The 27,227-nt window shown below is 30.7% G+C and overlaps 2 protein-coding genes across 2 annotated transcripts; one reads left to right on the top strand and one right to left on the bottom strand.

Annotated features, from left to right (window-relative positions):
- The first annotated feature begins 1,717 nt into the window (after window positions 1-1,717).
- On the top strand, window positions 1,718-16,996 carry LOTGIDRAFT_216724 (hypothetical protein). Its single transcript, XM_009058513.1, has 19 exons — window positions 1,718-1,818; window positions 6,700-6,860; window positions 8,171-8,208; window positions 9,009-9,216; window positions 9,433-9,520; window positions 9,826-9,949; window positions 10,588-10,800; window positions 11,017-11,101; window positions 11,238-11,360; window positions 11,697-11,810; window positions 12,026-12,158; window positions 12,837-12,910; window positions 13,487-13,688; window positions 14,076-14,182; window positions 14,520-14,688; window positions 14,992-15,165; window positions 15,563-15,758; window positions 16,279-16,448; window positions 16,687-16,996. The coding sequence occupies exons 2-19, from the start codon at window positions 6,704-6,706 to the stop codon at window positions 16,745-16,747; spliced, it is 2,436 nt and encodes an 811-aa protein (XP_009056761.1). The 5' UTR covers window positions 1,718-1,818; window positions 6,700-6,703; the 3' UTR covers window positions 16,748-16,996.
- Window positions 16,997-17,799: 803 nt separating this feature from the next.
- Window positions 17,800-26,681, bottom strand: LOTGIDRAFT_162536 (hypothetical protein; the record flags this gene model as incomplete). Its single annotated transcript, XM_009058512.1, has 26 exons — window positions 17,800-17,852; window positions 18,051-18,155; window positions 18,474-18,636; window positions 18,906-19,068; window positions 19,364-19,527; window positions 19,924-20,019; window positions 20,218-20,310; window positions 20,571-20,681; window positions 20,889-21,017; window positions 21,143-21,211; window positions 21,415-21,587; window positions 21,881-22,031; window positions 22,179-22,406; window positions 22,625-22,735; window positions 22,870-22,949; window positions 23,347-23,481; window positions 23,655-23,757; window positions 23,986-24,084; window positions 24,201-24,325; window positions 24,558-24,648; window positions 24,965-25,139; window positions 25,390-25,565; window positions 25,840-25,906; window positions 26,030-26,132; window positions 26,345-26,349; window positions 26,572-26,681. 26 exons carry the CDS (start codon window positions 26,679-26,681, stop codon window positions 17,800-17,802), a joined length of 3,078 nt encoding a protein of 1,025 aa, XP_009056760.1.
- Between the last annotated feature and the right edge of the window lie 546 nt (window positions 26,682-27,227).

Raw genomic sequence — 27,227 nt, 5'->3', positions numbered from 1 at the left:
ATTATTATTAAACTAACAAGATGTGATCATTAAAATTCTGATTAGTGGAGAGAGAATTTAATTGTATTGTTTGACTTCCTGTAGAAGATATTCTCTTTGTTCTTCACATCTATATTATATTTCATGGAATATCGAGCATTTTTTCTTAAAGATAATTGGTTTTAGTATTTATATGCTAATGAGAATTGGTTTCTTTTTTGGTTTTACTTGATTGAACGTAAAAGGACAGATTCACCATCTTAGTCTCAGAAACAGGAGTTGTTTAGCTAAGCTAATTAGTAACAGTGTTCACAACTCACTATCAAAAAGTCCATCTGTGTGTATAATTATTTGAGTTTGAAATTAAAATGGCTTTTCTTGACTCTTGAAAGTAAATTTTAGAGGAATATTTAAATAGATTATGTGATATTTGAGCAGTTCTAGTAGTTCTGAAGACTATATATATATAATCAAGACCCAAATTAACCCCTGAAATGGTGAATCATGGCCTTAAATACGAAAAAGATACTTTTTTCTCACATGTGAAGAACTGTCCTTATTAATGAAGTATAATTTCACATTGTCAAAAGGTGCACATTACCTAGAAATTACATGAAGATATATAAAGGTGTATTTATTGAAAGGGTTTGTCGTAACCTTCAAGATTTTTACTATCTGTTAAAATAGTGATAATTGTACACTAGTATCTGTGATAAGATAGTTGAACACAGTATAGTTGTCAAGTACAACAGGAATGACTAGTTCATGTTGTGAGTGCAAACCAAGAAATTAGATTATGCATTTTAACTTCAAAAGTGAATTTGCATTAGCGAGACATTTGAAGATCGTTCTGTGAATATACTGAACCTGGAGTGTTTACAAAGATTAAAAGTGATTGATGCTATTTTGTAGATATAAATCATTGGTTTTGAAAGAGAAAAAGATTCAATGATTAGAAAGTGAAGTAGTCAAGAGCTTAAACTTGAGATTTCTATAATAACACTGAGTGAGTAGAAAATTTAATTTAAAGTGTATTAAAATTGTTTATTTCAAGTAGAAAAAATGATATCCTATATAAACTATTAAAAGCAATGTCAAGTTTTTATTTTAAGTTTTATAGAAGGTCAAACTGATTTCTAGAAGTTTAATGGTTATAGTCAGTTTCCTTGGTTTTTTTACCTGGATTTCAGGTTACAGGCATAGACTGGGACATTACCTCCAGATTTCTTGTCAGTCTTGTTATGGCAAGAGTTTAGTGTTGAAGTCAAATCATTCATCAACCATGAAAATGGAAAAATAATTGGTTCCAAGGGCTGTTTTGGCTAAATTTTATTTGCACAATCCATAGTGGTGATTATTCTGATTGGCCCAATGAGGTGCAGAAAAAAGAACTATACATCATCATTCCATTTACATTCAAAATTTAGGAGGATATCATCATTAATTCTGTAAGTTAAAAAAGAATAGCTTGCTGGTCAGGAGACTGCTATAGTATTTGTTCTTTTGTTCATCAACAAGTCTTTATATAAACTTAAATAAAACCCGAAACAAGGTTAATTTAATTCAATTTGTAGTGATTTTTACTAAAAATCATAAATAAACAGGATTTGGAAAGAACATTTATAACAGTTAACCAATCATATAACAATATCAATAAAAATAGGGGGGTTAAGTTGTTGACTTTATCTCGAGTAGTTTTAACCCCGCTTGGTGTATATGTTTATATTGTGTGCTCTGACCATGCTGTTTTCTGTTTGGACAAAATCTTTCAACATTCACTCATCACGTTTGCCTTATTGTGGTTAAATTTCATCATTTCAAGACACAACTCAAATCAAGGTAAATTATTATTACTTTTATTAAGTTATAGCAATTATTTTGATTATTTTCAATTAAAAATCTCAATATGAAGCTATAAGTATGTTAATGTGAATCGTATTGATTTTAGTCGAGGTCTATATAAAGAGGTCATTGACATATATGAAATTAAAGGGTGTGAAACTGATGTTAACTGAATTTTCTTTCTTAATCTTAAGTTTATATTGTTTTTACAACCACATTCATCTGATTATTAGGTGCTTATGTTGTAAAAAAATATAACTTTAATGATCATAAGACTTCTAAAAACCTTAGCAGTGAATGATTAGAGAAACATTTCTTTTAAAAGTTTTTTTGATAAACTTGTTCAGTTATCAAGTGAATTTGCACCTTTTACATACAAGACAAACTGAAATGTAAACTAGAAAAGGAGATGCTTTTAATTGATCTGAGCAAGTTACAGAACCCAAATGTTCTATTGACGGATCCACAGTTGATTCCAAACAGTAAAAAAAGTCTACAGTGATAATAGGACAGACAGGATCTCTTTGTCTTATTACAGTCTAATTTGAATGTTTAGAGATCAAGACAGAAAAGCTTTTAGACTTGAAATTAAATTTTAAAAGCTTATTCAGTGCATTAAGACCAATATATTTGTTGCATTGCATGATCACACGCCAACTTTCTACTTTAAATTGAAAGATGAATAAATATTTGATAAGTTTAATCTTAACAAAATTCCTGGTTAATCGAAGGGATTGTAAAGAGGTTTTCTAAACTTGTTATGTGTATCAAGGATATCAATTTGCACCATTCCATTCAGTCAGACTTCTGTGGCTCTTGCAATTCCACTAAAATAAGTATTTTATATTTATATACAAGATCCTTTGCAATAGGGCATTATTAAATGCTTAACTTGGAATGGTACAAATTGATGCTATTAGGGTACCCTATTCACTTTGTCTAGGTAAACTTTCTTTTATTTTGGAAATTATTTTTTGAATAATGATGTATCTATTAAGTTATTTTATATTATCAACATATATCATAGATAATGATAATGATTTTGAGGTAAATATAAATCTTATCTTGAAGTTGTAAGAATGACCCATATTGATAAGATGAATGAAATTATCACTCATGTCCACCATTTACTATTAAATATAACCTTCAGATGTCAACCCTGCTTTCATATACCTATTAATTACAAAACTTTCTTTAACAGACATAACTTGTTTCTTTTAATCACCCTAATCTTCAAAATTTCACTAATTTCAATGAAGATGAAATGAATGGGGTTTAATTACACTTCTGCACCATGTGGGCTAACGAACACAGACTAATTTCAAACTATGGACACAGAAATAGATCATGTGTCTAAAGATTTCACAGCATGAGTTTGAGTAACAGCATGTTCTGTTTTAATATTTCTATCATCATTCACCATTTGTCTGGAAGTCTATCACATTTCATTTATTTTTGATTTTCATTACTAAGCAAGGCTTCTTTGCTTTACCAACTAGATTTCAGCTAACTGTATCACTTCTAAGAATCTAAATGTGACATCAGATTTCCTAATGATTATAAAAAACTGTACTTTAACTTAACAGAAAGACAGTTTGCATCTCTATCAAGCTGAGGCCTCTTTAGACAAACAAGATAAAGATTCCAATAAATTATTAGCTTTGTGGACTTTCTTGAGCCTACAAATTTGAAAGGGTCAGCATTATCAACCAAGCAGACATACTTCAATTACAATAACAATAGATGAAAATCTTTCACGTCTTCAAGAACCACTTGTCAACTAGCAATCTGATAATGATTGGAAGCAGCAGGAATGTGATTAGAAAATGCATTTACAAATGACTTGATAAATGTTTTCACGCGGAAAAAAATCAGATTGTGAGAATGGCTCAAATTGCAAATAAAAATAAATCATATATGGTCAGTGTGACCAGCTACTATTGAGAAATCAAGAAATAAATATTAGGATAGAATACCCAAGATGTACTTTTATAATTCATGTATTTGAATTATATATCAAGTGTGATAGAGAGTGATATCAACCATGGTGTAAACCATCAACTGGGAATTGACGTTAAGTGATCAATCTTAAAAGAACATCAGCTATGATTAAAGTTAAACGCCCGGGTAAAAAGCGTATAGCAGCAAATTATCTGTTGGTGCAGTCTGGACATCTTTTAATCAAACATGCTAGATATTTCCTGCTCACTTCCAATTGCAATGTAGGGTTGTACGTTTCTTTTTGGCAATTATTGGAGTGGAAAATCATCCAGAATGGTAGTTAACAATTCGAGCAATAAAGCTATTATAGTAATTGTCAAGGCCAAACAACCGTCTTTATGTTATTACCTTCAAGAAACTTAACTGTTAATGCCCCATAATGTATTGTAGAGTAAGCCCCCAAAGCATAAAGTTGGATTTCCAATTAGTGCTAGTAATTTATACCAAAAGATACAAGCAAGGCCAAACAAACCAGACTGTACATAGCTTGAGGATATCTGTTTATAAGATAGTGGCATAATGAGAATATAATAATATGATATCACACAGTTTTAAATCACAATAAATCATAATAATCTCTTTCACACCTTAAAAGGTATATAGAAGGTTATTTATTGGTTTGTTTCAGTACAGGTAATTTATTGGTGATATGATTAAACAATAAGATGTATATGAAAAGCAAAAGACATTTCACTCGGATTTCTATCTGCTATTGTCTTGATATACATGTCATCAAGGAACAGGCATGCTTTATCTATTTAATGTCTGTCTAATCACGATTCTAATTCCACAGTTCTAGTATATTATATTGATCCAACCAATCTAGTCACCCAAACAATTCACTCTTGATTACAAGTCAAGTTATTGTCACCATATGGATTTAGTGATACTAATTTCTATTTTAAGGCTAATGATAAGGCTATATCTGTTTTCAGATATTTATTAATCTGAATTGTAGGTTTGTTTGTTTTTTCATTTCAGAAATATTTCTGTGGTGTAAGTGTGATTAAGTAAAATCATGTACCTCTCATTCTTGTGAACAAGATTTTTCAACATCTTAAATCATACATTTAAGTATTTATTCTTTCTAAAGACATCTGGTTTTGTCATTAGAATGACCAAAGATGAACTTGACTAATTTTGTTGACCAGTGGACCTTGACTTATGGATTTCATTTTGGATAGAAAATGTCAGGTTTTTTTATTTTGATTTCAGAACATATTCCTGTTTTTTAAGGTTTTGAATGTTGAAATTCAACATAATATAAGCAGGCTAAACAATTTCTTAAATGATATATGTGTCATATCAATATCAGACACATGCCTTTTATTTTCAGATTGTTTTTTTATAATTATTATTCATTTTCTTATTGGATATGAAATTGATAATACCAATCCAGACACATGGTAGTCAATTTCAGATCTCATTTCATTTTATCTACCTTTTTTGCTCAATGACTTTTGATTTTTGATATTGAGACTCATCTGGGTACATGGAAACTTTAACACTTAGAGTCCATTATTTTTAGCTAGTTGAAGTAATAGTTTGTATAGTAACAATTACTATTAATTCTACCTAAGAATATACTGTAGTTGACTTGTTGTGTTTCTGCTTTGAATGGTTCATGGTTGAGCACATATATCTATACATCTATAATCTATCATGTTTATTATTTATTATTGGTCTACTCTGTAGAATTATGAGATGTTTATAGATACTGGGCTATATAATGGTGAAGATTTGTTATTATTATCTATAGATTGTGTGTGAATAACAGTATCAATATCAGGCAATATTCAGATATACTTTCTTACTACAATTGGATACTGTACATTGACAGTGTAGTACTTCAGTGCAGATTTCAGGAAGGTTACAACAATATAGCCTTGGATATACTGTAACAAAATATTTTCAATGTATAAAAGTTCTCAAGTCATGAATTGTAGAGTGATATGGAAAAAACAGAACCTGAAACATTTTGTTACAGAGTTCAAATTGGAGTCATTTGTCTGAAGATCACAGCATGAAACTCTAGAGTAACAGCATGTTTCAGGTTCTGTTATAATATTTCTAGTTTTGTATCTTGGACAACAAATGTATGTTTGACAGGAATTCATAGTATGAAATAAAAGATTGAAGGGATGAAATGAAATTGCTGAATTTGGAACTGATGGGTGTTCAATGGAATCTGTCTGGCTATTTTGATATGACACTGTTCTTATCTATATTTTCACATATTAGAGATATATTGTGATATGAAATGTTATACCTCAATAATAGCATTGATATATTGATGTGTTTTGCCTGAATTTAATGTGTTTTGTCTGTTTTCGCTGCAGTGGTTTAGAGATATATTACACCCCTATGAATACCAATTTTAAAAATGAATTTATCTTTACACTGCACTGAGCTGATAATTTGTATTTTCATTTTTCTTAATGCGTTTTTTCATACTATCACTCTGTGCTTGTGAACAAACTTTGATCATATTGAACAGTCAAACACTAAATCATTATTCAAATGAAAACTGACTCTGCCGTTTGGATATATTCTTTCAATATGGCAGAAAGACTAATAAATCATGATCATTGAAATTGCTGTTAGTTATTGAAATTTAAATTTTGTGCTTCTTATTTAAACAGTTGGTTTACAGAACAGACCAAACAGAACTACTGTTGGTGCTTTAGCAATCAAATAGTTCATTTGGTTATTGAATCTAAAGCTGTATTTTAATTAAATTGCTGTTTTCAGCTTATGGATTTCAATTAATAAAAAATAAACATCAAAATTAAGCTTCAATTAATATTCTCACAGATACAGGATATGAAATGGAGTTCAAGGAAGTTATTAACATTGAGGAATTTTTTATATTTTCAGAGGTATGAGTGAGCCTTTAAATCATGATGATTCCATGACCAATTCCAAAGAAGCTGCCAAACTGCTTAACTCTAATCCTCACAGTAAAGATGATGCGAATGCCAATGTGTTAGATTCTCATAAACAAGATGGATTTTACGTGAAAACCCTGAATGGTTTAGGTAAGCATCTTATTCTACAATTTTGATATACATTGAGTTTAAGGCTATACCTCTTGGTATTACTCTTTCCCGGATCTTGTGTATGAATTTACAATGAGGTTCTCTGGAATTATTAACCAGTCATTCTCACACCAACTGAGACTAGATATTACAATATCATATTTCAATGTAACCTAACAAAGAACATCCAGGTACTAATTCTCTAAAGTATTCAGTCAGACAGGGATTAAAAATGTTTTGTAATCAATAAAAAACCATTTGAAATGTTCAATTTTGGAAATGCTCATCAATAAATAGGTTGAATACTGATTACTTTTGGGTTTAATTTATTTTGTAACTATGTGCTGGTTGTGAACATTTCAGCAAAAATACATGAGTAAAAGTTTCCTGTTTTAACACATGTGTTAATAAAAACATACTGTACAAAATGTTGACAAAAAAGTATACACTAATTATAAAAAGGTGGGGATATCCTTTAAAATACAGTATGTGACATTTTGTTTGGTTTAAGGTAGATTTAAGCTAGACAAACAATGAAAATAAACACTTAATTTTACAATTTTAGATGTCCAGGCAGACTTTCCCTCATCGCATGGTGCATGGTGTAGCCCATCTATAGGTGCAGTAAATTAAAACCTAAACTCCATTTTATTCATTACAATTTTAGAATAGTTAGAATTTAGGTAGCTGTATAGTTATGATCTAATCAGTACTAAAACCTCAGAGGTGAAGGGATTTTAATTGTGTTCCTTTGCACCCAATATAGGTCAATTTGGAAGATGGGTTTGTTTTTTGTTAATAACAGTATTTCTGTCACTTATGTTGCATTTCTAACATAACAGAAAATTTAACTTTTTTCAATAGATACCATGTCAACATTAATATTAGCTTTATCTAATCTACTAAAAATATTAACCTCAATTAATAAGTACTTCCCCCAAGAGCAGTGGTTGTCTAGGATTTCATATACTAAAACTCTATGACAATAAAAAAAAGGTTTATAATATATATAGATATATCAAGAATATAAAAGTCTGAAATTCTGCAAAGAAATTTATGCTTTCAACTACTTTGTTGTTTTATAGTTTATTAGCCTATATTGCATCAATTAGTGTAGTAATTAAACGATTCCACATATTAAAAAAATTCCTGCAGTTCCTAATCAATTTGAATGACAAGATAATCATCAGAAAAGGAATGGAATTATGTTCTGTGAGGACTACTGCTAAGATACTGTTATAAATTAATGATAAATGCCATTATAATGTGTATTCTGAGTACATGTATTTATGTATTTTATGTGCTTATAGATGGTGATCATATCAACTTATTACACAGTGAATCGGAGGTAAGATTTACTTTCTTCCTTTGTTTTTTTTACTTATTTGTTCAGTGTAGAACTTTATTGAGGATTTCTGAACTTTTAATTGTTTCTTGCAATTCCAATAAACTAAGCATCACAGAAAGGCTAGGACATTTGTGATAATGTTTTCATTAAACAGAATTTCAAGAACCACAAATGTCTAACTGAAAATTTGAATGGTGTAAATCAATACTATCAGTGTCCCTAATACATATAAAAAAGTTAATAAAATTCTCCACAATTCCTTAGAGTTAAGAGCCTTTCTATGACTACTATTTCTTTTTTCATGAATATCAATGTAATTTTCACCATCAGTAATCAAATAAAAAAAATATCTTCACTGATGAGTAGGCCTATCTACTAAGATTGAAGCATTATTGTTCTACAAAATGTAGATTGCTAGTAAATGAGTAGTCGAAAGGAAAGATCTGGGACAAGTTTTTGGTTGTGGAACTTGTGGGTAAAGATGAACTTTGTAGAAAATACCTTGCCACATAATGCTGCTATAGTCCATAGCCCTTTTTCTTGCTACTGCCTAGAGATAAAATATAATCTTCATTGAAATTTTGGGAAAAAAAAATAACAAACAGTCAGTGAAATTAGTAAGGACTATGATTTAATAAAAAAACACCAATTAAATTATTTTTAGAGAAAGAAAGATAAATTGTAAGAAACTGTCGGGGGTGAACATCAATTTCCCATAATTTGAAGCCAGATAATAATCACACAGGCTTTCACTGTCATGTTATGGATGTCTGGGTTATTTCACCATTTTGTTATTCTAGATCATACCAGTAAAAGATTTTGCTGCTGAAGTCAGAGCATTAAAAGATGTCCAGTCTTATCTTGATAAAGCTGTCTTATTACTCAATCTCCAGAAAAACAGCCTTCATGAAATAGTGGAGACAATGGTTGATAAAGTTTTAAGAACTACAGAAAAGAAGAAATTTGATTTTGAAAAGGCCAAATCTTCCATATTTACTGCAGAATCAGGTACAGAATGCTGTAATTTAATGTTTTTTCTCTAATTATTTCTCAAATCAGGTGCTGTGAAAAGGGGATTTCCATAAAGGAACAACAGATTCTGTCTGAAAAAGTTTTAGACCATCTAATAAACAGCTATTTTTGTGTGCTTAAGGAAGCTAACATCTTTGCTAAGCAAACAGATCAGTTACATTTTAACTAAAAGCAGCTTACATCTATTTGCAGGTGAAAATTTAGCTCAAACTATACAAGGTATTCAAATAGACAGTACAACAGGCTGTACAGAATATGATCAATCATGGATCTGTATATTGTAAGTACTCTAATAGTTTGATTATTGGTAGCCATACAGACTGTTGAAATAATCTATACCCTCCACTAGAGATACATGCCAGCATCTGTTTAAAAAGTACATGAATTCATATTGCACTTTCAAAATCTCTGTTTTTGTCACAGAAGCAATAATAGAAGCCAGTCGCGGCATGTCCATTCATACAGAACACCAATGCCACTGCACTATGTCAACTGAACTCTTGTAAACTCATTCTATCTTATCTCACACTCAACATAACTAAAATTTGATTTTTTTTTTAATGTAGATGTGAATATATATTGTAGATGTGATATTCCAAGCATAAATGACCGTTATGTAGCTATAGCCAGACTAGCAGAACCAACTAATATCAATAATAACTGTCAAGAATGTAGATTTATTATTCTAATTTTAACTCCAAGTAGAGAGGTAGGTCTTCACTTTATTTGTTTATTTATTTAATGTCAAGTCGGCAGCAGTTTTCTTTATTAATATATGCTTATGTTCATCATAATGTTCATCTTTAAGTTCATCATTATGTTCATGATTGTGTTGATCATTATGTTCATGATTGTTATTATCATTTAGTTAGTCATTATGTTTATTATTGGATCATTTTGTTAATCATTATGTTCATCATTAAGTTCACTATTAATTTCATCATTGTGTTCATTATTATGTTTATAATTAAGTTCATTATGTTTATCATTAAGTTCATTTTGTTTATCATTAATTTCATTATGTTTATCATTAAGTTCATTTAGTTAGTTATTATGTTTATTATTAAGTTCATTATGTTTATCATTAAGTTCATTATGTTTATCATTAAGTTCATTATATTTATCATTAAGTTCATTATGTTTATCATAAATAAGTTCATTTAGTTAGTTATTCTGTTTATCATTATGTCAATTAATTATTCCTTTTTTCATTAAAGTTGGACACAAGGTTTAGGATAATTTAGAATGGTTGCAAGTGATGCCAAGCCTAATACTATCATTTGTACACTGATATTTAATGAATTTATTTGTAATCCTTGACTCCATCACTATGTATATTTATTACAGAAAATGACAAAAGGTCCCATGGAAATCGGCAGGACATTTGCTACATTATTTATGGATTTAGAATTTCGATATGAGTTATTAACAGTTCCTGGTGAAAAACAGTTTAAACATTATCTAGATGACAGAGCCAAAGATCTAATAGAAAGTCACAGTTTACCAGAATTTAGAAAATCTCATAGTAATTTAGTATCAGTATTTGATGATCCAGTAGGGGTAAATATTCTTCAATATTCTTCACTCATCTTTAATTAATGTTTATCATTTTACCAATTTTATTTCAAACTATTATTCAAAAGTAAGGCTTTAGTCTATAAATCTATTTCAAAGTCCATAACATACTTTTACAACAATTTTTTAGGGTTTTATTCACACCATTGTTGACTTGTGATTGTATTTTGTAATGTTTACAATATTTTTATAATTTTACAGTCAAGAAATAAATGTCCATTATTTCAAGGTTTAATAGGTGATATTAAACGAAGATTACCACACTATTTATCAGATTATAAAGATGGTTAGTAAATTTTGTATTCAGGTATTTGAGCATTTTCTTTATCATCAAATGGCAAACACTTTTATTATCAATTAAACTTCAACTGTGAACTGACAGACTGACTAAAGTCATTGACAAAATACTTTTCTTTTTGCAGGAATTTTTGGAAAGAAGACCCCACATAAAGTTGTAGCTGCCATATTGTTTCTGTATTTTGCTTGTGTTCTACCTAATGTAGCATTTGGAATGTTAAATAGTAATAATACACATGGTGTAATAGGTCAGTGGACTTCTATTTTAATGTTTGGTATGGCCAAACACAAATTTGAGAACTCTGACACTCTCGGTAAACAGACATCATTTTATGGTCCTGGTGATCAAGAGCACCAAATGCAACTCGCAACATGAGAGTTCAAATCTTATGACAGCTATTCTTATTTACAATCATATCAAAGATGCAAAATTATCCATAAATGGCAAGTTTTGCTGCATGGTGGTCCTTTACAAGTTACACATGTCAGAAAAAAATAAAAATCCTCTCTGCTAGTAAATGTCTTTTGATTGGATTTTCATTCAAATTTATTATCCAAACATAAAACAATATTTGTTATTTCAGGTGTAAAAAAAGTGTTATTTTCTCAGGCTGTTGGTGGTGTATTATTTGCTGTGTTTGGTGGTCAACCTTTAATAGTTTTACTAACTACAGCCCCACTAGCTCTTTATACTAAAAGTAAGCATATAAATTCATTCTAGAAACAAAATATATTAGAAAATTTCATAAAATATAAGTAATATGATGCAAGAAAAGGATGTGCACTCAGTGTTACCTTGTCTACAAGATGTACAATATTCAGGCATCAGAGAAACCAGTTAAGATAGAAATAAAAAAAAATTTGTTCTGAAGACCCAATTCAACTTCCTTTAAACATGATTTCTTATTTTCAGTTATATTTACAATCTGCGAAGATTTTGATCTAAGTTTTGAAGCAATGTTTTCCTGTGTGGGTATATGGAATACATTTTTTTTGCTAGTTTACTCCATTTTTGATGTTAGTAAATTAATGAAGTTTTCATCAAGGTAAGAAGATTATTGCCAGAATGATTCATCTGTCATGAAAACTTTCATTTAATTGGTTTTTTAAGAGACTGTTATTGCTGATAAGAAATTAGAATGGAAGTGAAAGATAAGAAGTTAAAATTGGAATTTATTTAGTGTAGAAATGTTAAAGAAATACTAACAGTTAAATTTATAGCTAAAAAACAAATTTAACAGGTGATACAGTATACATGTATTTAATGTTTAACCACGATTGCAACTGTAAATTTTTCACGTTTGGTTTTTGCATTTGAATGGGAATTAATGGGTGTAATAAATTAAGTTAGATAATTAGATGAGTGACTGTATATTAGGCAGAAACACAGAACGTTAAAGAAAACCCTTCTGATAATTATTGATCGATTTCAAATATTTGGGGTAATAAAAAGAATATTCTGTTTTTTTGGATTTTCTCTCTTAGACAGTGATATTTCTACAGGGGGACAAGTGGGGGAGAGGAAAAAATATGTGAGGCAATGAGCCGGAACCACAGGCCCCCCAGAAAAGAGGCTGGCTAGGCTTAGTGCCTCACTTATTTTTTCCTAGAGGCGCCACTGCTCACTGATATAATTTTGTAACTGTGTTGTTGCAGACTTGGGTATATTAGTCCTGTTAAAAGACTTGTACAGTATCGAACTATTATATTATCTTATCTTTCAGATCAACAGAAGAAATATTTTCAGTTTTTATCACATTTGCATTTTCTGCAGATGCAATTGTAGACACAATACATGGTAAAATGATTAATTATTTCTGATATTCTCTAACATTTTCATATTATTTCATAATGTTTTTTTACAATTTTATATGGTGATGGAAATTTCTTGTTTTTTTATCAAAAAATATCAATCTGAAAATCATTTGATAGGTAGGCCTACAGAATTAATAATAATATACAGATGATTATTTAGAGAAATAATGTATCTGGTCACAAACCTATATGATTCAAGACAACTGCAGCTTTAGATCTTTATTTTATGTATTTTAAGTGGATGACTCAACCTCTGATCTGACATTTTTTTTCTGCACCACAAGTTCTAGTTCTGTAAAAGATATTTATTGCTTAACATTTCTTCATAGAATAAAACTGCTTTTAATAGTTTGTATGATTGGTCTGCATAAATTTGAAAAATTTGTAAAGATTGTGGATGGCAAAAGTAGTGACACATAAAATAGACATAAAAGGTAAAAGTGTAGATCTGTATTTGGATCAGATTGATATTTATTTATAACTGTTACAATTACCTTTTCCTTTAAGAAACATAACCTGGAAACAAGGTATCTGGACAATGCTAACATTTTATTTTCAGAATTTAACAAAAATTACAACACAGAGGACTGTAATAAGACAGAAGAGGCTGTAATAACCACAACTATAGCATCTAATATAACAACCACTCTACCAACACCTACTAATATAACACACTGTTTACCAGAAAATAGCATTTTATTCTTATTTCTAATGTTGGGTACTTTATGGCTTGGTTTAACACTTTTTAACTTCACAAAAACGTAAGTGATGCACAACCTAATATTTGACTACTTTTAAAAAATCAAGGAAACAGAATTATGAAATGCACAGCCATAAAGGAAATTTTGCTGAGACAGTGTCATGGTTCTGCATCATTTTGAATAGCCTACCATCTGTTAAATAGCCTGTAGCAGGAGGGCCACTGATTATTGTCAAATCTAACCATTTTCCCATGTCAGCCCTTCCAACCTGCACATGTGTCCAGTGGAAACTGGATTGAAATCAAAAGGTTTCGTCACATTGTCAGGATTAAACTTCAGATGTGTGGGTTAGCTTGAGTAAACCATGCTTCTGAGTTTGGAAAATTCAGGCAGCATTAGAATTTAAATTTGAATACTCTCTAATGAATTTTGACATTAATACTACAGGCCCTATTTAAATGCTGGTAAAAGAGAAATATTAGCAGATTATGCCCTGCCTGTTGCAGTATTAATTATGTCATTTATTGGTACTTATGTCTTCAGTGATATTAAATGTAAGTTATCAACTTTATTTCAAATTATTCCTTTAAATATCACCCATGCCACAATATATCAGCTTATAATATCTATGTGTTGCAAAAGCTGAGTAAGACCAACAGCTCTTTCATCAGTAAGTGCTTGTGCATCACATGATACACATACCAACATCAATGCACATCTCTCCAATTATTAGCTTGATCAGAACAAATGTTACAATGGTAACTGGTAATGGACTAGGCAATTTTCATACACATTTTTTTTAACCCGCTGTCCCTCAAACTAAATAATTTTTTTTACTCCCATATACAATGGTTTTATCAGTAACTAAGAACAATCAATGTCATTTTTCAGTAGAACCATTTCAGTATAACCCTGATGAAGAAATGTTTGTAATAGCACCATTACATAAACTACCTATAGGAGCAGTGTTAGCTAGTGCTGGATTAGGATTTAGTTTATCTTTATTATTCTTTATGGATCAAAATATCTCCAGTGCTTTAGTTAATACACCAAATCATAGGTAAGTTCTTGAATAAAATGAAGAAATTTGTATTCAGTCACTAAATACTCCATTTCCTTTTTTGACAGTCAAATATGAAATGAAACCAGTAGAAAGTGTCTTGGAAGATACCCAGCCAATCTGCTATTTTATTTTTCTGACCAAATATATTTCAATACTACTAAATGTTCAAGAGAACATCAATACCTCAGAAACTCAATTCCATGATTTTAAATGGTAGGTCTAAAGGGAGCAAAATCTAACACTGAATCTTGGCAAGAGATAGATCTTGCTTGATTACAATTTTTTATTTTTTATTTACAGGTTAAAGAAAGGTGCTGCATATCATTGGGATTTATTTGTAGTGGCTATAATAAATTTATTTCTATCAGTATTTACCTTCCCATGGGTACACGCTGCTTTACCACATTCCCCATTACATGTCCGAGCTCTAGCTGATATAGAGGAAAGAGTAGAACAAGGACATGTTCATCAAATGTAAGTTTGATGGTTTTTCGCATTTTAAGTTAATAGATCTAATACATATGATGAAGTATGATTCATATCTCAGAATAGTGTTTAACTTCTGCTTCTTCAGAGTCAACAGGGCCAATGTTTTGATAAATGTTATAATGAATTGGCGATTTTCCACATATCCACATTTTACAAGGATAACAACTTCAGTTCTCGAGAATCTGAAATATTGAAAGATCAAACTAAAAGAGATACAGCTTTCACCTTCACTATTACTTATTACTAAAGAATCAAATAAATTTTGGTTGAAAATCATTTTCTTCTACAGTGTAACCATGTTTAACTGGTCATAGATAATCCTAAAACTCTGATATAAGCACTGAGAATGGATGTATGTACAAAATGTGTTTTTATATTGTAGAGTAGTAAATGTGAGAGAAACAAGATTAACTGGTATTATATCACATGTTATGATAGGTTTATCAGTTTTATTATTACCTCAACCCCTATCATATATACCTAGAGCTGTATTAGATGGCTTATTTTTATATGTAGCTATATCAGCTTTATATGGTAACCAATTCTTCGATAGAATCCTACTTTTATTTACTGAACAGGTAGGTTTGTCTTGAACTCTGGAATTTATACTTTTGTAATATTGCTAGGAAATGAATTTAGTTTTACGTCCTACTTTTCTGCATCTGTTCTGGCTTATGTGTACTGGCCATTCCATGCGGGGTACAATTAGGAAAATTTTGCCAAGATAGCGACATTAGTCTCCTTTTTTACGTTTCCAATTGTACGGGAATCTTTAATGTGCATATCCTGCAGCATAAAGGGGCCGTTTTATTGTCCAATCTGAACAACCAGACGGTCTCAGCTATTATTGCTGGGAGTGTACATCTCAATATCGAGGGTAGACTATTATTCAATCATGATATAGTAATTTTACATTCTCATAACCAAATTTAAGCGTTTCAATGAATTTTGATTGTGATAGGTTGCTTCCATGGGGTAAAACTGAAGAACACTTTAGAATGATCTCTGAACTGAAACATCTCTCTCATTGAATTAATGAATGAATAACTTTATTCCATTGTAGGGCTTTAGTACCTACTTCTATGTTATAAATTTCAGGTTGCTTACCCTCCAAATCATTACATTAGACGAGTTCCACAGAAAAAGATCCACACCTTTACTGGTATCCAAGTAGTTCAATTAGTAGTACTATGTGTATTTGGTTTTTCTACTATTGCCTATATGAAGATGATATTTCCAATTTTACTTATGTTTTTAATGCCTATAAGGTAAGACTTAATTCCTTTTAAATGAACCTGTGTATTTTATTTAGAGCTCATGTCATAAAAATCCCTTCAAGTAAAACAATATCGTTAACCACAAATCGGAACAAAAATTGTATAGTAGTGAACTCCTTAAACGAGAAGTACCATCAGATGTTTCAAAAAGAGTAAACATTTTCTGCTTCGTGCATGACACCAAGCTAACAAACTCACATCTTGATATTCTCTTTTCTGATTATTTCAGGCACAAGTTGGTACCGAAAGTTATCGAACAAAAATATTTGAAGGCATTGGACGGTCATTAGAAAACCAACCAAGGTTTTTCAACATATCAACCTAAAGACTGAGATATAATTGAGAAAATCATGGATCTTTCTGAAGAAAATCATTGCATTTCATGATTTTAGTTATAACATTATTTAGAAGACATTGTTAAAATATATTCAGTAAACAGAATAGTTATGTAAATAAAGAATTTTTATAATGATATTATACATATCTAATTTATTGTATAAAACAAATTATTTTTACTGAAATAAAAGTTTCAATTAGTTCTTGTTTATTTCAATATGGACTTGGGATAAATCTGTATTTAATAGTTATCTTAGTTACATTGGAATTTGTGTACTGAGGACCTTGCCCAAGGAAACTCATCTTTACTATGTCAAACTATTACGAACTACATCTAATACCTTGACAAAAACCAAGGCCCAATGTGCTACAGGCTGTGCTGATCCCTCGACAGTTGGAAATAAAGAGCAGACTAATGCTGCTGTCCTGGCAAAATTTCCCTCATTGCACCCTGCGAGGTATTGTCTGTCTTCATCAGCCCACATGTTTCAGATAGAACAAAACTCATTTCAAATACCTTGACATCAATAGGCACTTTTCTTGATTTAATTGGTTGGAAAGCTACCAAATATATCTAGTCAGTACTCGACAGAGAGACTGTGATCCATAACGTTTACTGTCTTTATGTTGAGTGCTCTGACTGTATATGCTAGCATACAATCCAAAAAACCACAAATAATCAATCAAATAATTTACTGAAAATTGTACATTTATTTGTATTTCATAATGTTATTTACAAAGAGATTTAGATGAACTATTAACAAATGTAAATATATGTTATTTACAAAGAATAAACAATAACATTAACAAAACAGATTCAATGAACATGCTTGTCCTAACAAATTGTAATTTAGCACTCTGTGCTCTTTTTTCAAATTAGTGTCATTCAAATGAGTTCAAAGTTTGCCTATAGACCTAGAAGTTACCATATTGTATTGAAATTGTATTTTTAAAACATTATTACATCAGCTTTACATTCCAATAATGCACAGAGCATAATGAACATCTATAAATATAAACTAGCAGCAAATACAATATCTCTCTTTATTTGTCGAATACCTGAAATATAAAACATACATTATTGATAAAAGTAAGCTTTACCAGTGACAGAATGCTCGGTAATGTAGTTGGTGTATCATCATGACCAGTCTTCAACATGCATTTTTAATCTATGTTGGGATCATTCCTACCTGGTTTTAGGAGAATGAAATAATTTACCAACAAAAGTGTCAAGACAGTAGCAAATGTCTTACTTACCCTCAGCAAACTTATTTTCTAGTTCTGTGTTTCCTATTGCTTTAGCTGCTTGACATAACTGTCTTAATGTTTCCTCTAAACGTCTCATACACCTGATAATACTACCTGTTTATAAAACATTTAATATATCTTCAAAACTATAGCAGTAGATCAATTTCTAATATGAACATTTTTCATTTTCCCAATAGACAATCTGATAAACATGTTCAATTGTAATTTTCATATAAATAATTCTAGGCATTGTTTCAAATTGGTTTCAGATTGAAGGACCTGAACATAGATGATAGAATAGACGGGTAGCCAGCAATTTCCATAACACCTGAACTGAGCATCCCTTTAAGAAAGTTCACATAAATAATGAATTTGATTTAATGTAGAGACTACAAATTTTAGTTCTACGTTTTAAAGAAATCAAAAACCTACCTTCAAAACAGTCTGTCATTTGACAAACTTGAGCGAATGAAGAACCATTACACCAAGCAAAAACAACATCCATCATATGTGGTTTAAAACCATCAACATAGACTTCTTCATCTATTTCTAACTTAGCTTCTTTACTTATTCTAGCTATTCTACGTGCTGTGTCCTATAATTAACATTTTGGACAATGTTAAGTACATTTTCTTTATCTTTTGATATGATAGCAATATTCTTAGCTTATATTCTCATGGCACATAAATAAATACAAGGGAGAGAATATAGCTCAGTGATTAAGATGCTTGTTCACATAGGTCTGGAAAATACATTCATATATATTTTAGAAGGCTACTGTTCCTTATTTTCTCACTACATGGTGTTAGATGCTTCAACATTTCTTTGTATACATTAATCAACAAACAAGATTGGACTTTGTACCTGCATGATCCTGAGTGGACCTGATAATTCTTCGGATAATTTGGATAACTGATTGGCATTTTCTTGGAAAACAAAACAGCTGACTAGGGAACAAGATTGTTGGGGTGAAAGGTCGTTAAAAACACCATTAAATAACAACTCTGTCATTAATAATTCATCTCCACTAAAATGTAGGAAATGTTAAAATAAATGATATACAAGAAGTGAAAATCAGCCAGTGTGTCCATGTTCGATAGATTGTAAGCATTGTGTGGGTGAACCCAATCAGAAGGCCATTAGAGGCTCCCAAATCGCAATAAAGTCTGCAAGTGGTCACTGACCACAAGAATCAAGAAATCCTACAACTTTCTCTCAAAAAATTAGTTTTAGTGTGTCAGGGTCATGCTATAACATATTTTGTTGAAATCAACTTGACATTTTTTGTGTTTTACACAATCAGTACATTTTATAATTCCTACCTGCTGATTTCACAAGCTACTCTTCCTTTGATCTCAATAACATCAGAAGCTGTAGCATACCCCATCCTTCTTAATACTCTTTTACGTTTCTTTAATTCATCCATTTGTAACAATGATTTCTTCTTTTTTAACTCACTTTTTATAACTTTTATTTCATTATTCACCTGTCGGCAAAATAAATTTCTTTAACAACTTTTACATCAGATGTCATCTTGACAAGGCAAACGCAGGATTGTTGATTTGCATTTCATTGCTATAAAATCTAATTTGAGCTTCAAAACATTGAGAACAGCATTTAGGCATTGTGTTCATTAATATTAGTAAGTATAAAGTATGTGATGAAGGACCACACAAGATAATGTATTCAGACTGTAACTTAAAATCTCCAGACACAGGTAAAAACTTTGTAATAAAACCAGGTAAATACTAAAATGTAACCATGTTACTCTTTCAGTTACAAAAAATTTGCAATGGGAGATAATTCATGTAGTTTCAAGTCAATCTCTATATAGCCTAGTATAATTCATATTATATTAAATACAATCAACATTTAAACTTACCCTATTTTTGTTATCATACTGATCATAAAGATACTGTAAATTTTTATCTTTATGTAGTGGATGAGAGTATAATCTATGTTCAAAGGCTTCTATTTTCTGTAAGACGAAAACATTCAAATATCATAACACAATTCTGCTAAATAGTTTAGAGGAGAACACATACAAAAATCTTTTTTAGGGTTCAAATTTGAAAGTTCGCTCAGGAAGTTTCTAAATACTACACATGCTAAAGATGTAAAGACAAAAGTATGAAATGAAAGGTTGAATAAAATAATGAATTGTATATGTACTCACTTTTATTATTTCTTTCAATGACTTGTCTTTAATACCCATATCTTCTATAGGATCTAATTGTGGTAGACCATCTGGGAATCTCTTCTTTACCTCCTGTAACATAACACAATGATATATTAGAAAGAACTGCCTTTATTTCTCTAATAAAGAAAATACAGTCAGGAACTTTTTAATTTTTATTCTCTTTATTTCACACTGGGGGAAACATGTAGTCACACATAGCTGCAAGTAACAAGATTTTTTAAACTATTTGTGACTTAAAGCTTGCTTGGATATTTTTAGCTAAAACTTTCAAGAAAGGTCTATGACATCATCCTCTACATGAAAGCACAATAATGATGAATTATACCTACCACTAATGATTTATAAACTCTCATTCTATTATCTACTGGTCTTAAATCTTTTGATATATAAACTCTTAATGCACTCACACCTTCTATTAAATGACTCATTATTGGTACAACCTAAAATAAGCAGATGAAAACATTGAGTTTTATGATGATCACAAGGTTCATCAACTTATAAAGAGATACTAAGTTGACTACAATTCACTACAAAAATATGAAAATCACAAAAGAATAAGTATTTTATTGCAAGAGCAGATATTGCCATAGTCACAAAACTGACAAATCAGTATTCTAGCTTAATGATTTATATTCAATGACTCTTACCTGCATTTCTCCCTTTTCTGAAGGTGGACAAGGTTTAACCTGTGTGATATCACGAGATTTAATACCATCTTTAGTTATATAAAGTAACACATCAACAATATATACTGCAGCTTCTCTTTCTAAAGATGTCTGAAAATATAAATATGGAGCATTATATCAAATCTGACAAAACTACAAACATGTTATTAGAAAAGTACTGAAGTACCCCCACCTAAATAAAAGGAATTCTTGATTAGTATCAAATTTTCACTTACTTTATCTTCCTTTTTCTTATTAAAATTAACAACAACTCCCCAACCATAATCATCATTATCATTCTTTACCTGTAATTAGAAATAAAACATCACTAACTTAGCCATTCTCATCTGTAGCTCAGTTTGTCCTGTATCTAGACACTTTTCCATGTCAATATCTATGTTATTGCTCTGCTGTCAAACTAAGCTTTTCTCAAAGCCAGGGCAAATCCTGAAATTTTATTTAATACATGTACCATGATTTGCTAAGAACCATAAGCAAGACCACTTACTTTAACTAATCTACCAGGTTGAAGGAATGGTAATAAATAAGATGGTTGACGTATAAAATATAACAATTCTCTACTCAAACTGTCTAATTGTTGACGTATTTTATAATAGGCTGCTACATTATCTTCATTTTCTATCACAATATTCTTATATTCTAATTCTTTCTTCTTTAATTCTGTGAAATAACATCAATTTAATATTAAGTACGATTCACTTTCTTATCCTCCCCTCCCCCAAAAAAATATTTTATTAGGCATAATTATATAAAGACATTGCCAGCAAATAAATACACTTGGTAAGTGCCATGGTTTAGTCAGCTGAACATGGCAATCTGTCTGAAGTATTGGGTATAACATTTCAAAGAGGTGATTAATTGGAGTGATAAAATTTAAAGCAGATCTGATTTACTTAACACCAATACCATAAATTGTACATATGATCACTGAAACATGATCTTTGTAGACTTACTTTCACAAAGATCAGGTATAGCAGCATAGTTTTGAAACTGATAAAAACTTCTTTCTAACATATATTCAGGATTTATTTCTTCAACACGTAATAAATTTAATACCATATTATAGGTTAGATGAAAAGCGCTGTTCAATGGATCAGGTAAACCCTTCAAAATACAATGGCAAAAAATTGTGGCTGACAACATTTCAATCAATGACAGTGATCTACCTGCATAGAAGCACACAAATATGCATTAGGAATCATATCTGGATATATATATATATATATCATAGAAGGAAATATCCAGCCCTACCTTCAGTAAATTTTTACCAACATCAGGACTCATTTTTTCATCAATCATGAGAATAACAATACCACGTTCATCTAGACCACGACGTCCAGCCCTACCACTCATCTGTATATATTCTCCAGACGTTAACCAGCGAAAATCTTTTCCATCAAATTTCCGAGCACTTGTAAATAAGACTGTTCTTGCTGGCATATTTAATCCCATGGCAAATGTCTCTGTGGCAAATAAGGCCTAAAATGTAAATTTTGACTCATAATATAGTGAAAATGAAGTGGGAACAAGGGTAACAACTTAATTATTGTCTATTCAAATAAGAAATTTATGCATACAATGGTTTTGAAATGATTTGGGCTTGCAAAAGTAACAAGCGTCAAACTATAACAAGTTGAAACAAGGGCAATAACTTAAATTCGAAAGAATTTTGGCATTCACAAATTACAAGTATTTACCTTGATCAAACCCTCTGAAAACAATATTTCTATAGTTTCTTTAAGTATTGGTAATAAACCAGAATGATGGATTCCAACACCTTTCTTTAATAATGGTAATACATGTTCTACCTATAATACAAAAACACATTTGTAGTCCATATTTTCACGGAAAAATACACCATATGCTATAGTCCCATAAGTTTAACTTCTGTAAAATAAGGCCTCTTGGAAATAGTGAAATGAACAAGTTAATCTTCTCTCACCTGAGGTAATTTTTTATCTTCATCAGACAAGGCATCAATAGCATTATTAAACACTTCTTCTACTAACTTCTTCTCTTCAACTAGAAAATAGAATAACACACAATTTTACATGCTGGCATGTTTTATCTCACATCAATCTGAAAATTCTTAAATTAAATAAAATGAATGGAGTTTTAGAGACTACTTTTCTGTCTGATTCGACTAATGAAGACAGGACAGTAGCATAAGCCTGGCCTTTTTCGTTAACGTGCACAGCCTGTTTCAAACATGGCCCTGCCATTCCATCCATTTGACTTGGCAGAGGAACCTTGGGTTAAAAGATTATAATATATAAAGTTATAATTATATAAGTTAATAAGGTAATGGACCTTCAGCTAACACACTGAGCCAACAAGGCTCCTACAAACTTTGAGATTTTGACAATCTGCCTGCATTTCATATGTTGATACACTGTTTTAATTTCTAGTAACAACATACCTGTATTAAAATCTAGTTTGGCCATACTCATACCATATCCTTCACATTCTTTTCTACTAAAACTAAATACAACAACAGGAGCAAAATTCCTCTCCATTATCATTTTCACTATTTTAAAACAATTTGAATCTTGGGCTGAAATATAAATGATACATATATGAACAAAATATTTTCACCATTCATAATCTTCAAATTAACTTATACATTACACATTCAGTTTAATACAGTATTCTACAAAACAAAAGGGAATATATTTGAGACCATCAATTATTCTTTACAACATAAATGAATGTAAAAAGAATTTCTACCTTTAGATCCACCCTTCCTTCCTTTCTGATCTCCCTTAGCAGCATCTCCAGCATCCTTTAAAACTGACATAGCCGTGTTAAAATTCTCTTCTCTAAAATCTCCCTACAGAAATAAACAGAACATATTACTAAAACATTGGTTCCAAATGCAACACTACACTTATATATCATTGTTAAAAAGATTCCTTTTCTCTATTGATATAATTTACAATATTCTTCCAAATAGTACTGATAAGCTTTCTCAAATCGAAGTATATTTAGCATTTGTAAATTGTTCATTGATATTTTCTTAACCATTGAGGAAAAATGCCTTATACATGAGTTAACTTACAGATTCATCCACCACAAGATGTAAACCATCTCCACCAGAAGGAAATAAATAATGTTGTAGGGGAATAGGTCTGTAATCTGTATATACCACATGACATGGCTGCAAAATACATCAATACTTTAATCTCATGATCTATAGTAATAATTGGATATGACATATTATTATCGTGCTACTAAAAAACAATTCAATTCAAAACTATTTACAAGATGACTCACCTGTTTATGAAGATGACAAATCCATTCAGCAAACTGTCTGGCATTAGGTATAGTAGCTGATAGAAATACATAATGTACATTATCTGGTAATAATATGATGGTTTCTTCCCATACTACTCCACGCTCTAAAATAATTTTCAAAAAGTTTCTACATTCTGATTAAAGAGAATTTCATTAAAAGCCCTGAATATTCATGCTGTATATTGTGGATAGAGGTCTCAGGTTCGATCAATAACACTCTGACCAACAGATATAGCTGTACCGACGTATTTATATATATGGCATCTTCGCCTTCTTTTTTCCATTTGATAATAAATTTGCACCAGACATTAATTCCCAGTCAATGTTAAAACCAACCTTTATCTCTCATATAATGAATTTCATCAAATATAACCCAAGCCACTTCTCTCATTATCTCAGATCCTCTATATAACATACTTCTTAAAATCTGAGAAAGTAAAAAACTTGGATTTGAAGAAAAATATGAATAGTTATTGAACATGTCACTTGATTTTGCACATGTTAGTTTCAGGTTTATACTTGTTGATTTGTACAAAAACAGCCTCCCTTTGTCACACTGCACATGGTTCGAATAAAGAGTTGGATGAAAATAGACTTTGGAATTTCATAGGTCACATTGCAAACTGTGGAGGAATTATACTAATAATATAGCAAGGAATAAGCTTAAAGTCCAGAAGGCAAAAGATAAACTGAAAACTTAAATGTAAAAGTCATATAACATTGATATAAAAGTCATAACGTACCTCTGTAGTCATAACTAAAACACTGGCAGTTGGATTAATAGTAACATCACCAGTCATTAATCCTACATCTTGAAATTCTTCATATAGTTCTCGATATTTCTGATTACTTAAAGCTTTAATAGGTGAGGTATAGATAACCCTTTGTTTTTCTCGTAATGACATGGCTATAGCATACCTATCATAAAAGAAAATAAAAAAAATTATTTCAGGGACTTCTTTTATCACTGATAAGAAGTATTTCTGCATGTTAGAGTTGCAAGATAGGTACAATATTGGGTTTAACAACATGCAATATATTCATTAATTTTAACATTTTTAACCAAAAACATTTTGTGAATAAGGCTGATTTAATGACTTCTGACAAATACCAGATAAATATCAATTTTATCAATTTGAGAGATAAGATAGGCAAAATCATTACTTACACTGCTACCACAGTTTTACCAGCTGATGTATGAGCAGAAACTAAAACAGACTGATAATTCTCGAGACATAATATAGCTTCCTTTTGAAAAGGATCCAAAATAAATGGATATTCTTGGGCAGGTTTATCAGGTGGAGGTTTCAATGGTGTAAATTCTGCATCTGGTGGAATAGCAACCTGCAATAAAAGATATATTATATTTTTGTCAAAAGAATAAAACTGACACAGACTAATTTGTTGAGTTTCATGTTTATGAATTAAAGACTTCTTGTGAATGTAATAATCCACAATAAAATTTAAAACAAAACATCTCAATCTGCATTGCGATAAGATTATAAAAGGGACAGAATAATAGAACAATGGTTGGTTGGAGATCTGACAGACAAATCTTCTTATTTCACATATGACTAGAGTGATTTTCCTAATCTGAAGGAAGAATATTATATCTTACCTCGTGTAAACAGGCCTCAACTGTTTCTACAGTATGAATCTGTATTCTAGGGATAGTATCAAATGTACTGAAATATGACAAAAGAAAATGGGACAAACTTTAAAAGCATATCATTTTACAAATAGAAGCATCAGATTTTAATAACAACATCTGCAAAAAGAAAATTGAATCGTGAGTCACATCAATTTACCTGATTTCATCCACCATAGTTTTCTGTTTCTTAGTCTCTGTCTCTTCATCTTGTGATGATTCTTGTACAGGTCTTTTCTGTATTATTTGGTGCAGAAGGTCTTCTGCCCTGTATTTGATAAGGTATTGAAATGAAATATGCCTTGCATCAAAATTATGGTTTACTATCTTCAAAACTCAACAATTATATCTTTTATTAGAGGCCACTGTACTAATCAGTGAAGGGTCACCGAGTAGACCGAGAACCAGTAAAAGTTCCATACTAGCCAACTGGTCATTTTCACACCGATAAGCAATCATGAACTTTGCCTCATACCTTGACTACAAAAGCACCATTTCTTGTGGAATAATGCAATTTGATTGTATTCAAGTGAATATAGCCAATCAGGGCCTTCGACAGAAAGACTGTAATCATGCCTCATGGTAGATGTGCGTCTACAACTCGGAAATGTAAGCAAGTTTTCAAGAAGAAAATCAGTATGGTTATCACATTCTCACATTGATAGTGACAGTGGAGTGACACAGAAGAGGGGAAGGTCCTACCTCTTCTCATCGCTATCCTTTTTCTTAGTCTTCGAAGATTTTTCTGACTTTGATGCATTACTAGAATCTTCAAAAACATCAAACAGGTCTCCACCAAATGCATCGGCCATACTCGATAATTTTATTCAAAGCAACAAACAAAAATCTAAAATTTACACTTTTAGAAAGGAACCAAAACATTAAAACATGTGTACCGGATGTACATATACAACTTCCGTTAGCTCCGCAGCCAAAATATAAATAAACCAAAAATACGATTGATTTAAATGAAACCCATGCTTCACTATTTAAAACAGTCATAAATAAGCATTTTGTTGATTTTGCTGTGAGAGTTTTAAATATTCAGATTTAAGGAATTTAGGCTTCAAAATCACTGCTTGCTGGTCGTGACGGTCCATAATAGTCATATCGGCCTTTAAGTTTAGTCATATCGGCCCATGAATTTGGTTATATCGGCATAAATATAACTATTTGGGGTCTAAAATAGGTGTTAGTATTGCGCCGATCACACGGATCGGTCAGACAGAGAAGAAATTGAAGAAAATGTGCAAGTGCACTTTATTGATCACACCATAGAACTGTATACTGACAGTATACAGTTCTATGATCACACCCAATTGTTTGATACATAACATTGTAACAATATTGTTTTATAA

The sequence above is a fragment of the Lottia gigantea genome (assembly GCF_000327385.1).
Source record: "Lottia gigantea unplaced genomic scaffold LOTGIsca_34, whole genome shotgun sequence".
Classification (NCBI taxonomy): Eukaryota; Metazoa; Mollusca; class Gastropoda; family Lottiidae; genus Lottia; species Lottia gigantea.
Note: the sequence above shows the minus strand (reverse complement) of the source record. Positions and strands in the feature narration are given on the sequence as shown.

Excerpts from the sequence above, each read along its gene's own strand:
- LOTGIDRAFT_216724 (XM_009058513.1), top strand. The coding sequence starts at position 6,704 with ATGAGTGAGCCTTTAAATCATGATGATTCCATGACCAATTCCAAAGAA. Across the intron at positions 9,217-9,432 it reads CATATTTACTGCAGAATCAG|GTGAAAATTTAGCTCAAACT; the intron begins GTACAGAATGCT and ends ATCTATTTGCAG. Across the intron at positions 11,102-11,237 it reads TTTATCAGATTATAAAGATG|GAATTTTTGGAAAGAAGACC; the intron begins GTTAGTAAATTT and ends TTCTTTTTGCAG.